The following is a 13118-nucleotide window of genomic DNA, read 5'->3' on the forward strand; positions in this document are numbered from 1 at the left end:
CAACCTGACTGCCTGCCTCTCTTCCGCTCTTACATCCGGTCCAGGGTGTCCTTGGAGATGGAGCACGCGGTGTCCACCGGTACGCTCGCGGCCTTCCGCGAGAGGTGGGCACCGGAGGGACTGGAGTGCATCATCACGCCCGGCAACCAAATTTTAATTTGATTTTACGTTTTAAAGTTTAATTTGTTTTAATTGCCGGTGCTTTTAGTGTCCCCCTCCCCTTTTATAGGGGGCACTGGAAAAAGGAAAAAAAATTTGATTTTAGTGCCCAAAAAAAAACCCCAAAAAAAAGAAAAAAAAAAAGGGCCTTGTAAATGTCTGGTGTGTCATCCAGGTCGGGTGGCACGGATAAATGTTTTATGTTTTGCAGGTAGACTCTAAAAGAGTTTCATGCACAAGGACCCCAGGTCCCTCTTCACTGCAGCATGTTGTAATTTCTCCCTATTCAAATAATATTCCCTTTTACTGTTTTTTTTTCCAAGGTGGATGACCTCACATTGTATTCCATCTGCCAAACCTTCGCCCATTCGCTTAACCTATCTAAATCTCTTTGCAGCCTCTACACAACCCGCTTTCCCACTAATCTTTGTGTCATCTGCAAATTTTGTTACACTACACTCTGTCCCCTCTTCCAGGTCATCTATGTATATTGTAAACAGTTGTGGTCCCAGCACCGATCCCTGTGGCACACCACTAACCACCGATTTCCAACCCGAAAAGGACCCATTTATCCCGACTCTCTGCTTTCTGTTAGCCAGCCAATTCTCGATCCATGCTAATACATTTCCTCTGACTCCGCGTACCCTTATCTTTTGTGTGGCACCTTATCGAATGCCTTTTGGAAATCTAAATACACCACATCCATCGGTACATCTCTATCCACCATGCTCGTTATATCCTTAAAGAATTCCAGTAAATTAGTTAAACATGATTTCCCCTTCATGAATCCATGTTGCATCTGCTTGATTGCACTATTCCTATCTAGATGTCCCGCTATTTCTTCCTTAATGATAGCTTCAAGCATTTTCCCCACTACAGATGTTAAACTAACCAGCCTATAGTTACCTGCCTTTTGTCTGCTCCCTTTTTTAAACAGAGGCGTTACATTAGCTGCTTTCCAATCCACTGGTACCTCCTCATAGGATAATATCTCAGTCCAGGAATCAGTCCTTTCCTCATCCGAAAGGCGGCACCTCTGACAGTGCAGCACGCCCTCAGTACCATCCTGGGAGTGTCAGTCAAGATTATTTGCTCAGGTCTCTGAAGTGGGATTTGAACCCACAACCTTCTGGCTCAAGAGGCGAGAGTGTTACCCACTGAGCCACATACACGCTCCTCATAGCTGGGACAGTAAAAGGTATACGCGCCGTTAGATCGGTACTCACCGGCTGAACCAGGACGTTGTTTTTTCCGAACAGTAATGTCGCTCGGGAATTCTGGTGCAAAGACTCGACGTAATCGCGGGCGGAGAGCGAGAGTCTGTCGTCCATGCTGCCGCTTGAATGTCGCTTCTGAATCTGGAAACAAAATGGGGCGAGGGGTGGGGGGAGGGGGGGAACAACGGCAGAGAATGATACCCAGGTGACAAAAAGAATTTCTGGCCGCAACAGGGCATTAATACTAATAGCAACACAGGAGAACCCTTCGCAAAACTGATACTGAGGGGGAAGGCCATTGAGCCCATCTCAGCTGATCCATCTGGAAAGAGCTTCCAGATCCCTATCGGGCATCCAAAAAGCAATTCTAATGTTTTTGCCTCCACAACCCAAGCCATGGTCTGGATTTGGTTAGAATGGTAGTCAGGAGGAACCATTTCCCCCTGGGTCTTAGTGCCAGATGCTGGTCCATTTTTCTTGAACTTCTTCCAAGTTCCATGGGCAACGCCCCAGGAGTTTGACTAATATCCCACCCCACTCCGCTTCTTCAAGCAACAATTTAATTCTCTTCAAGAAGATTTCACGCTCTGTGCGAAGACATTTCTTTTCCCCTCACTGGCCCGTTAAGTCTTATTGTGGTCATCCAACGTTTGCGTCTCCTCATTCCCATCCCGCTCACCAGTAGGAGCAACCGATCACTATTTGCCTCATCGTAACCCTTCATAATCACTGCCAGGTCAACTCTTGACCTTTGCTGTTCTAGTTAAAAAGGTCCCCAGTTACTGGGAACATAAGAATTAGGAGCAGGCGTAGGCCATTCGGCCCCTCGAGCCTGTTCCGCCATTCAATGAGATCATAGTTGATCTTCAACTTCAGTTCCACTTTCCCGCCCAATCCCCATGTCTCTTGATTCCGTTAAAAGTCCAAGGGGTGGATTTTCCGGTCCTTTGCGCTCCGTTTTTCGCCCCGGAGTGGCGGCAATGGCGGCGGTGAGGTCTTCTGGGCGGGCGGTCAGCCTCCAGCGCCCCGCAGGGGGTTTTCGGGGCCGGTTTGCGGCAGCACGGAGCAGCACCGCCCGGAATAGCTGCACCGGTGTGCAACGCCCCTGCATTGTGACACCGGCACGCTTTTTGACTCCTGCCCGACCCGTCCGCCCCCCCCCGCAGCGCACCCCGCACTGACCGCCTGGGAAAACAGGCGGGGAACCTATACCGACTGCAGAGAGGTACGTAATGGACTCCTGAGGTAAATGTGATTGTTTTTTCTTTTAACTTTGTGCGATTTTTTTTTTTTGTGGTGGCGTGGGCTATGTATTGGGAATGTTTTTGTGGGGATTTTTTCAGGTTTTTTTTCCCTCCCAGACGTCTCTCGGAGCGCTCCCGGCCCGGCTCTTTAGCGCGGGAGTTTCCCACGCTGACGCCTCCCTTATCGCTGCGCCCCACGCTCAGGGCCCAGTTGCCCAATTTTGCTGACTCTCGGCGCAAACTGTTCCCGGGCGCAAACTTTACTGCCCCGCTGCCGCCATTACCGCCCCCGAAATCATCAAAGCCGAAAATCCATCTCAGCTTTGAATATACTCAATGACTGAGCATCCACAGTCCTCGAGTTCCATGCCCCTCCCTCCGACACAAGTCACTGCACTCCTGAGAAGCGAGGGCCGAGTGGAAGGGGCTGGGAAGGAATTTTTTTTTAAATGAATCACAATTTCATGCAATTTGTGTTAAATTTCTATTTACGGCCTGGAAAGCAGCTCATCCTGGATAGTAATAAGGCAGGAAGCACTGGCAGCTGAGGGAGATCAAGCAGGTCTCCTTAGGAAGCAACGGCGAGTTATTAGTTTGCATTAGTCACAGTGTTAATAAGGAAGGGATTCGGGTCTGGCAGCTCATTAGCTGCACCGGAGCAGGACATGACTGACAGGCAACAGTCACTGGGTTATGGAACACAGAAGAGGTATTGATGCCGAGCGTGACTAACTGGCTGAAAGCCGTGACAGATAATTCCACCTTAATGAGAACTACAAATGATGAAGGCAGCTCATTGATTCAGGGGGCGGATGTGTCTTCGTCTGAGGAAAAACAGCCAATGAGAAGTCAATTGACACCACACACGCACACACACACACACACACACACATGTCTAAAAATAGGACACTCTGTCCAACACTTTATTTTGCTTTTTAATAGTTTTTTTTATTTCTCGCCTCGTATCCTGAAGGTGCCAATTCACACTGGGACGTTATTGCACATACAGTAGCCACACTCTGGGAGTTAAAGAGCAAACTCGTATCTATATAGCACCCCATGATCTCGGGACTGAATGACTCTCGAAGTGCAGTCACTGTGCTCATGCAAGCCGATTTAGCACACGGCCAGACCTGGGGGCAGGAAGGGAAAAAAAAGAGGGGGAAACTCAGCCTTGATTGCCTCCCTTGCTGGAAAACTGGTCAGACATAGCTATCGGTTGAGGGCAGGACTGGGCCTGGCTGTGATGCCACCCCTCCAGCCTGGACATTTGAATAACCTGCCGATACTCAATGGTTTGGCTCACAAATGAAGAATGCCTACTCGCTCAGGCAACGTACACAGGGTAATCCTTGCCACTGGACCAAGACCTAGCTCTGTCAAGCCCGTGTGGTGGCTGGTGTGCAACGGCCACCCCACGTTAAAAGGATCCGCGCGCAGGCATCTTCCACCCTCGAGGTTGTAGCTCGGGTTCTTCATTCAAAACACTTGTGAACTCATCCTTTTTTTTTGGCGTGGAAGCGAGTCATCCTCGTTGCGAGGGACTGCCTATGATGTACAGAGGTCACTGGTGCCCATGGAGTTGTAGGCCCGGAATGAACCAGGAGAAAGAGAGAGAGGTGAGAACTGGAAGTAAGAGAATTAAAAAAAAAAAACGCCCAGCGATTTTTGGCACGCACCAGTTGTTGAGGCTTCCATCCCTCCTTCAATAGGCAGAACCAGGTAGAGTTTCGACAAGGATCGTGTCAGACTCCCGGAGTTACCTGACAGAAACAAAGTGCTCAGCTCCAAGTCGGGTCGCCAACTCTGGCTGGACATATGCTGAAAGATTTCATCACATGATCTCCAGCTGCCCCGCCCCCACTCTCCCGCCCAACAGGCCCATCCTCGCGTTGCCCCGCCTTCCCCCGGCGACTGGAAAGCCAACAGACTCTTCGTTACCTGATTGGATGATTCTCGACTGTCAATCGAACAGCCTTTCACCCCCTCCCATCTGCAATATTTTTATAACTAATAAAAAAAAGTGTTCAAAGAGAATTTAAAAGGTTCTGGAGACTAACCTTCAATTCCTGGAGACTGCAGGAGGGGCGACAATCCGAGATGATGGTAACCCTCGCTCCGAGATGAAGAGGGAAAACAATTCTGCTCAACTGACCCAGGTACGTGTATCGTTCACCATTGCTTCTCGCACACAACCACAACTTGCATTTATATAGCGCCGTTAATGTAATAAAACATCCCAGGGTGCTTCACAGGAGCATAATTCAACAAAAGTTGACCCCAAGCCACATAAGGAGATATTAGGACAGGTGACCAAAAGCTTGGTCAAAAAGGTAGGTTTTAAGGAGCGTCTTAACAGAGGAGAGAGACATCCCACCTCACCACACAATAGCACTGGAACCGTTCATAAAAAGACTTAGGTCCAGTTAGCCCAGCCCCTGTGGCTGCCATGGAAGAGGAGGGTGGTGGAAATAATGGCAAACTTACACACAGGGCCGGTCGTTTGGTGGGTGAATCTTGGCGGCAGTGTGCACTGTGAATGCGATGCCTCTGAACCAATTCGTCAGCCGAAGGATCCGTCCAGAAATGATCAGCCGTCTTCATCTTGGTGTACTCGAGGGCACAGGGCCCGACTGGTGAGAGAGAGAGGAGAGGAGGTGCAGTCACAACAAGAGTCTCGTGACACCCAAGACATGATGAAAACAGATAAATGGCTTCTGTACCAGTGGGGAAAAGGCCAAGGCAAGGACCTGGGCAGGGACCATGCTGAGGTGGGCACAGTTACCGCAGCGCGCAGGACACCTGAACTTCTGCCCAAGGTACAGTGGTAGTGTATTTGCTTCATGGGTTCTTTGCTTGAGAATTCACAGCTACACATTTGCTGTAAAGCACAAGCTGGTTTATCAGCAAAGGTTTAATGACCAAACTGAACCCTACCGGTTCATCCATCGGGCTCACAACTGCCCGCCTCATCGTGGAGAACCTGAACTCAGTGAACTGGGGTTTTATTGACTCTTGTGAACATCACGTGACTGACTAAGCCACTCACAGTGCAACAGCCCCACAACTATTATAAGTCGAACTTTGAATCAAGTGCCCAACACTATTTTAGGTGGAACTATAAATCAAGGGCCCCCTCACCAAAGGGGCACTAAAACAGACACATCAAACAAATCAAACTTTTGACGTTAATGGTTCAGATTAAAATTTGGTTGCCAGGGGTGATGATGCACTCCAGTCCCTCTGGCGCCCACCTCTCGCAGAAAGCCGCGAGCGTACTGGTGGACACCGCGTGCTCCATCTCCAGGGACACCCTGGCTCGAACGTAAACGCGGAAGAGAGGCAGGCAGTCGGGCTGAACAACCCCCTCGACCGCACAACACCTCCACAATCCTGTGAGCATGCCCACAGGTGCATACACTACATACAGGACCAACAGCAACCTCTTCATCACCCATGTGGCTAACTCTGCTTTCCAATAATCGTTCCTCTGTTACTTTGAATGTTAAACAGAATGTATCACACACACAAATGGTCACTTTGTATTGGTAGATACCACATAGCACAACAGTAAAAGGGCGATTATATTTGAAGGAATAAAAAAAGACTTGCATTTCTAAAGCGCCTTTAATGATTTCAGGACCCCAGGATACCCAAAGCGCTTTACAACCAATGAAGTGTAGTCACTGTTGTAATGTGGGAAACACAGCAGCCAATTTCTGCACAGCAAGCTCCCATAAACAGTATTTCATGATAATGACCAAATAATCTGTTTTAGTGATGTTGATTGAGGGATAATATTGGCCTGGGCACCTGGGATAACTCCCCTGCTCTTCTTCAAAATAGTGCCCTGGGACCTTCGATATCGACGTTGGTTTAACATCTCATCTGAAAGGCGGCACCTCCGACAGTGCAGCACTCCCTCAGCACTGCACTGCAATGACTTTTGTGCTCTAGTCTCTGGAGCAGGACTTGGACCCACAACCTTCTGACTCAGAAGCGAGTGGTTACCCACTGAGCTACAGCTGACACTGACAAAACAATCTGGCCCAAATTGTATTTTAAACCGTGTTAAAGTGAACAATTCTATCTTTGCAATATTAATTGTAAACAAGAGGGAGAAAAATAAGAATGACAAAATATAAGGTTGAGCAAATGTCATTTGACCTATCAGAACTCAGTGCATTGACGCTTCCATCAAGGAATCTAGTTGAATTTTGAATGGATGTCAGGATGGAAGTTTTAATGTACTGGAGAAATTAACCCAAAACAACTCGGTAGTCACTTTAAATCATTACCTGGAGAGGAGCAGCAATCCCCAATCACTGCTGGAGCATTAGGGCGTCCCATTTAGGACAGTGTGGACCATCTTTGTGTAGGCCACACACATGGCAGCCATCTTTGACTCAATGTAGACCGTGTAAAATGCTACAGTGCTCACCTAACAGAGAACCTAATATTGGACCATCCACAGGATCCATCAGAAGAGCCTCCTTTTCGTAGTATTTACTGAGGAGATAAAAAAATACAGAAAATATTTTGTCTTTTTCAATTGTCACTAAATCTGCAGAGATGGTTTTTTGTGTGTGTGTAATGTATTTGCTTCATGGATTCTTGCTTCAGAATTCGTAGCAACACATTGCCATTAAGAATTAGTTAGTTTATTAACAAAGGTTTACCAATCACACACCATATTACCAGTTCACCCACCAGGCTCACAACTGCATACCTCATCATGGATCCCCCGAACCCAACTGGCCGGGGTTTTATTGAGTCTTGTGAACATCTCATGACTGGCTAAGCCACTTCCAACTCAACAGCTCTGAAAACCTGTTAAATTTCCATTTTATTTCCTCTCCTGAAGGCACTAACTTCTTCACGGGGATATCGGTTCCTGCACCTCACCCAAGTGGCCATTACTTATGTGGCAGCCGGGCATGGTGTGCCAACAGGTTATCCAAATGTGGAGGAGATCAGGACCTTGCCCAACCCTGGCCTCAGCTGACAGCCACACCGGTGCAGTTCCACCGGAGCATTTGGAAGTAGACCAGTGAGACCATGTGGCCCAGGCTAGGCCCAAGCTCTGCCCGCTGTATTTAGAAACATAGAAAATAGGAGCAGTAGTAGGCCATTTGGCCCTTCGAGTCTGCACCGCCATTCAATATGATCATGGCTGATCCTCTATCTCAACACCATATTCCCACTGTCTCCCCATACCCCTTGATGCCTTTTGTTTCTAGAAATCTATCTATCTCCTTCTTAAATATATTCAGTGACTTGGCCTCCACAGCCTTCTGTGGTAGAGAATTCCACAGGTTCACCACCCTCTGAGTGAAAACTTTTCTCCTCATATCGGTCCTAAATTTCCTACCCCGTATCCTGAGACTGTGACCCCTTGTTCTAGACTTCCCAACCAGGGGAAACATCCTCCCCGTATCCAGTCTGTCCAACCCCGTCAGAATTTTATACGTTTCAATGAGATCCCCTCTCATTCTTCTAAACTCCAGTGAATACAGGCCTAGTCGACCCAATCTCTCCTCATACGACAGTCCTGCCATCCCAGGAATCAGTCTGGTGAACCTTCGCTGTACTCCCTCTATGGCAAGTATATCCTTTCTTAGGCAAGGAGACCAAAACTGCACACAATACTCCAGGTGCGGTCTCACCAAGGCCCTGTATAACTGTAGTAAGACATCCTTGCTCCTGTACTCAAATCCTCTTGCAATGAAGGCCAACATACCATTTGCCTTCCTAACTGCTTGCTGCACCTGCATGTTTGCTTTCAATGACTGGTGTACAAGGACACCCAGGTCCGTACAAGAAGGCAAAACTCAGTGAGGCTACTGTGCTCCAGTGTGCCTGAGCATCATGTCACCATGGACAATTCTGGTGAGGGGGCCTCCGTACTTGGCTGGGGTTGCTGAGTAGGCCTCTCGGCCTGTGTGTTGATCCGCTCCTGTCAGAGACAAGACGTCTTTAGTTCTGAGCCGGTAGTTCACATTAACAAAAAAAATGAATTAAAGAAAAAAATTAGATCAAGTAATTTTCTCTTAGTTTACAAAACTGGTAAAATGCCGAGTGACTTTACCAGGATAATAGTCCTTTGAATGGCCAGGTTGCACAAGCTTGAGTCGCGCTCCATTCAGTTCACAATCTGAGCGATGTGGAGCTGAATGGTAATGGGTGGGGGGGGGGTGGGGTCGGTGGGGGGAATGGGGGGGGGATGGGGGAAGGGGGGAATGGAGGAGGACGGAAATTCAGAAGAGCAGCTTGAGACCAAAAGCACTCTCAGGTAAGCATAACTAGAGGACATCAATATAAGATAGTCACCAAAAATCCAGCAGAGAATTTTGAAGAAACTTCTTTACGCAGAGAGCGGTGAGAATGTGGAACTCACTACCACAGGGAGTGGTTGAAGCGAATAGTATCGATGCATTTAAGGGGAGGCTAGACAAGCATATGAGGGAGAAGGGAATAGAGGGTTATGCTGATAGAGTTAGATGAGGAAAGACGGGAGGAGGCTCGAGTGGAGCATAAACGCCGGCATGGACTGGTTGGGCCGAATGGCCTGTTCCTGTGCCGTGTATCCTGTGTAAGCCTGTGTCGATGGGGAGCAGAGGAGAGGGTGCTGAGTATCGTGGGGACTAGCAGAGCACAAGAGGGGCACGAGGCACTATCCAGTGCGCACTATAACACACCCAGTGCACTCTGTGTGACTCTCGCACTCTGATCCAAGGAGCAAACATGTGCGTGCATTGCTGCAAGACAAGTACAGACGAGAAAGGCCAGGTCTGACCCAGTGCGCCCATTACAGCCAGCAACTGCCTCACTAAATGATTTCCATTTCTCCAGACACAACAGAGTCAGTTACAAGAGGCTGGTTGCCAGGCGGGGCACTGTAGCTACGCACGGGCGCGATTTTGCCACGGTACTTCAGTCGGTGTCACCCGGCAATCTTAAACATGGCTGCTCTCAAAAACTGCCATTTGCCACCCAAGACTCTTTTTGCTAACGAATGTCTTCATTGGTGCAACACCAACATGTTCCATCAAAGGGCATAGGCTGGTCCTTTACTTGTGACTTGCTCAAAATGTGAGTTCCTGATCTTGGTCAGCCTATTTTGTAGGGTGGAAGGGCTGGTACATGGCTTGGAGTTATACCGCGAGCTGCTACAGTGGTTGGCCTTATACCGGGAGTTACTACAGTGATTGGAGTTATACCGGGAGTTACTACAGTGATTGGAGTTATACCGGGAGTTACTACAGTGATTGGAGTTATACCGGGAGTTACTACAGTGATTGGAGTTATACCGGGAGCTGCTACACTGGTTGGAGTTATACCGCGAGCTGCTACAGTGATTGGAGTTATACCGGGAGCTGCTACAGTGATTGGAGTTATACCGCGAGCTGCTACACTGGTTGGAGTTATACCAGGAACTGCTATAGTGATTGGAGTTATACCGGGAACTGCTACACTGGTTGGAGTTATACAGGGAGCTGCTACAGTGATTGGAGTTATACCAGGAGCTGCTACACTGGTTGGAGTTATACCGCGAGCTGCTACACTGGTTGGAGTTATACCAGGAACTGCTACAGTGATTGGAGTTATACCAGGAGCTGCTACACTGGTTGGAGTTATACCAGGAGCTGCTACACTGGTTGGAGTTATACCAGGAGCTGCTACACTGGTTGGAGTTATACCGCGAGCTGCTACACTGGTTGGAGTTATACCAGGAGCTGCTACAGTGATTGGAGTTATACCAGGAGCTGCTACACTGGTTGGAGTTATACCGGGAGCTGCTACACTGGTTGGAGTTATACCAGGAACTGCTACAGTGGTTGGAGTTATACCAGGAACTGCTACAGTGATTGGAGTTATACCGCGAGCTGCTACACTGGTTGGAGTTATACCGCGAGCTGCTACACTGGTTGGAGTTATACCAGGAACTGCTACACTGGTTGGAGTTATACCAGGAACTGCTACAGTGATTGGAGTTATACCGCGAGCTGCTACTCTGGTTGGAGTTATACCGCGAGCTGCTACAGTGATTGGAGTTATACCAGGAACTGCTACAGTGGTTGGAGTTATACCAGGAACTGCTACAGTGGTTGGAGTTATACCAGGAACTGCTACACTGGTTGGAGTTATACCAGGAACTGCTACAGTGATTGGAGTTATACCGCGAGCTGCTACTCTGGTTGGAGTTATACCGCGAGCTGCTACAGTGATTGGAGTTATACCAGGAACTGCTACAGTGATTGGAGTTATACCAGGAACTGCTACAGTGATTGGAGTTATACCAGGAACTGCTACAGTGATTGGAGTTATACCAGGAACTGCTACAGTGATTGGAGTTATACAGGGAGCTGTTACAGTGATTGGAGTTATACCGGGAGAAGGTACAGGAAAGGGGAAAAGAAACTGAAGGCATCCGACTGCGTCTCAGAGGAATCCTGAGATTAAGTCAACCCAGCTCACTCTCGTACATCTTTCCATGGGTGGCTTATGGGGACCACTGGTCATCAGCACTGACTCAGGAGAGAACAAGTCTCCCATCCCCCCAATATTAACTATGGGGTTGTAACACATTCCCAATCTGAGATTAATGCCCCTTTTCTTGCTTCAGAAGACGCGATGCCAAAACCCCACCACTCCACTTGTCCATGTTTTGCAGTTAAATCAGTCGGATTTCCTACACCTCGGAGCCGCCCAATCACCACACAGCTCCCTGGAGTGAAGGTCATTTGAATCCACTAATAACTTCATCATTGCACATGTGCAGTGTGCCCCAGCCCCCATCCCCCCATTGCTTTGCACAAATACGATTGGCTAAGGCTGAGAGCAGGATGCCCTGCAAAGGCTCAGTGCTGAGGAGTGCAGGATGGGCGATACCTTGGGTGGGAGGGGGAGAGGTGGAATACAAAATAAAGCTTCCAAAAACAAAGACGGGCAGGAAAGAAGGAACGCTGCTCTCGGCAACCCCTCCAACAGCCAGAGTACGGGAGAAATCAAGACAAGGCAGTTTCAACAGGAAGGCTCCCCACGCGCCATTATACAGTGTCACCGGTGGGAATAAACCCGCTCGAGCGTTCAATTCGTTAAAAAAAAATGTGAAAGGAGTTATTGTTCGGAGCCGTGGTTGAACCAGCTCAGTACCAACCTACTGTTCTCCACCAGGTGCTGCACAATTTTGTCCAGGACTTTCTCAAAGAGGGCGGTGCGAATCCACAGATGTTTGAGCGCCTGCGCAGACAGGTTTGGCATTTTCTGAGGTTTTCGAACATTCTCCTGGGGAGCTGCACCGTGGGTCTTCCTGCAGACACAAGCAACGTGTTATTAGAAGGAAGGAATTTTTAACAGGAAGGAGCTGTTTGGCCCAACAAGCCTGTCCCCATTTTGATAGATAGAACCAACAATAACACATTGCATTTAAATAGCACCTTTAACATCCCAAGGCCCTTCACAAGGGAATATGAGCCACTTAGGGAGCCACTTAGGGAGATATTAGGTCAAGTGACTGTAATGTATTTGCTTCATAGATTCTTTGCTTAAGCACTCATAGCAACACATTGATATTAAGAACTAGTTGGTTTATTAACAAAAGTTTAACAATGACACTAGAAACATAGAAAGTTGGTGCAGGAGTAGGCCATTTGGCCCTTCGAGCCTGCACCACTATTCAATATGATCATGGCTGATCATGCAACTTCAGTATCCCTTTCCTGCTTTCTCTCCATACCCCTAGATCTTTAGCCGTAAGGGCCATATCTAACTCCCTCTTGAATATATCCAATGAACTGGCATCAACAACTCTCTGCGGCAGGGAATTCCACAGGTTAACAACTCTCTGAGTGAAGAAGTTTCTCCTCATCTCAGTCCTAAATGGCCTACCCCTTATCCTAAGACTGTGTCCCCTGGTTCTCGATTTCCCCAACACCGAGAACATTCTACCCGCATCTAACCTGTCCAGTCCGTCAGAATCTTATTTGTTTCTATGAGATCGCCTCTCATCCTTCTAAACACCAATGTATAAAGGCCCAGTTGATCCAATCTCTCTTCATATGTCAGTCCTGCCATCCCGGGAATCAGTCTGGTGAACCTTCGCTGCACTCCCTCAATAGCAAGAACGTCCTTCCTCAGATTAGAAGACCAAAACTGAACACAATATTCCAGGTGTGGCCTCACCAAGGCCCTGTACAACTGTAGTAAGACCTCCCTGCTCCTATACTCAAATTCCCTCGCTATGAAGGCCAACACACCATTTGCCTTCTTCACCGCCTGCTGTACCTGTATGTCAACTTTCAATGACTAATGAAGCATGACACCCACATCTCGATGCACCTCCCCTTTTTCTAATCTTCCGCCATTCAGATAATATTCTATCTTCGCATTTTTGCCCCCAAAGTGGATGACCTCACATTTATCCACATTATACTGCATCTGCCATGCATTTGCCCACTCACCTAACCTGTCCAAGTCACCCTGCAGCCTCCTAGCG

The 13118-nt window shown here is 48.2% G+C and overlaps 1 protein-coding gene across 1 annotated transcript in view; it reads right to left on the reverse strand.

Moving 5' to 3' along the window:
* Positions 1 to 13118, reverse strand: part of sgsm1a (small G protein signaling modulator 1a) — a 204646-nt gene that overhangs the window by 94583 nt on the left and 96945 nt on the right. Inside the window, exons 5-8 of the mRNA XM_070888345.1 lie at positions 11781 to 11933; positions 7062 to 7129; positions 5108 to 5253; positions 1386 to 1517 (exon numbers count right to left, since the gene is read on the reverse strand). Of these exons, the coding sequence (XP_070744446.1) occupies positions 1386 to 1517; positions 5108 to 5253; positions 7062 to 7129; positions 11781 to 11933 (499 nt within the window). The remainder of the gene's footprint in view (positions 1 to 1385; positions 1518 to 5107; positions 5254 to 7061; positions 7130 to 11780; positions 11934 to 13118) is intronic.

This window comes from Pristiophorus japonicus, chromosome 8, assembly GCF_044704955.1.
Source record: "Pristiophorus japonicus isolate sPriJap1 chromosome 8, sPriJap1.hap1, whole genome shotgun sequence".
NCBI lineage: Eukaryota > Metazoa > Chordata > Chondrichthyes > Pristiophoridae > Pristiophorus > Pristiophorus japonicus.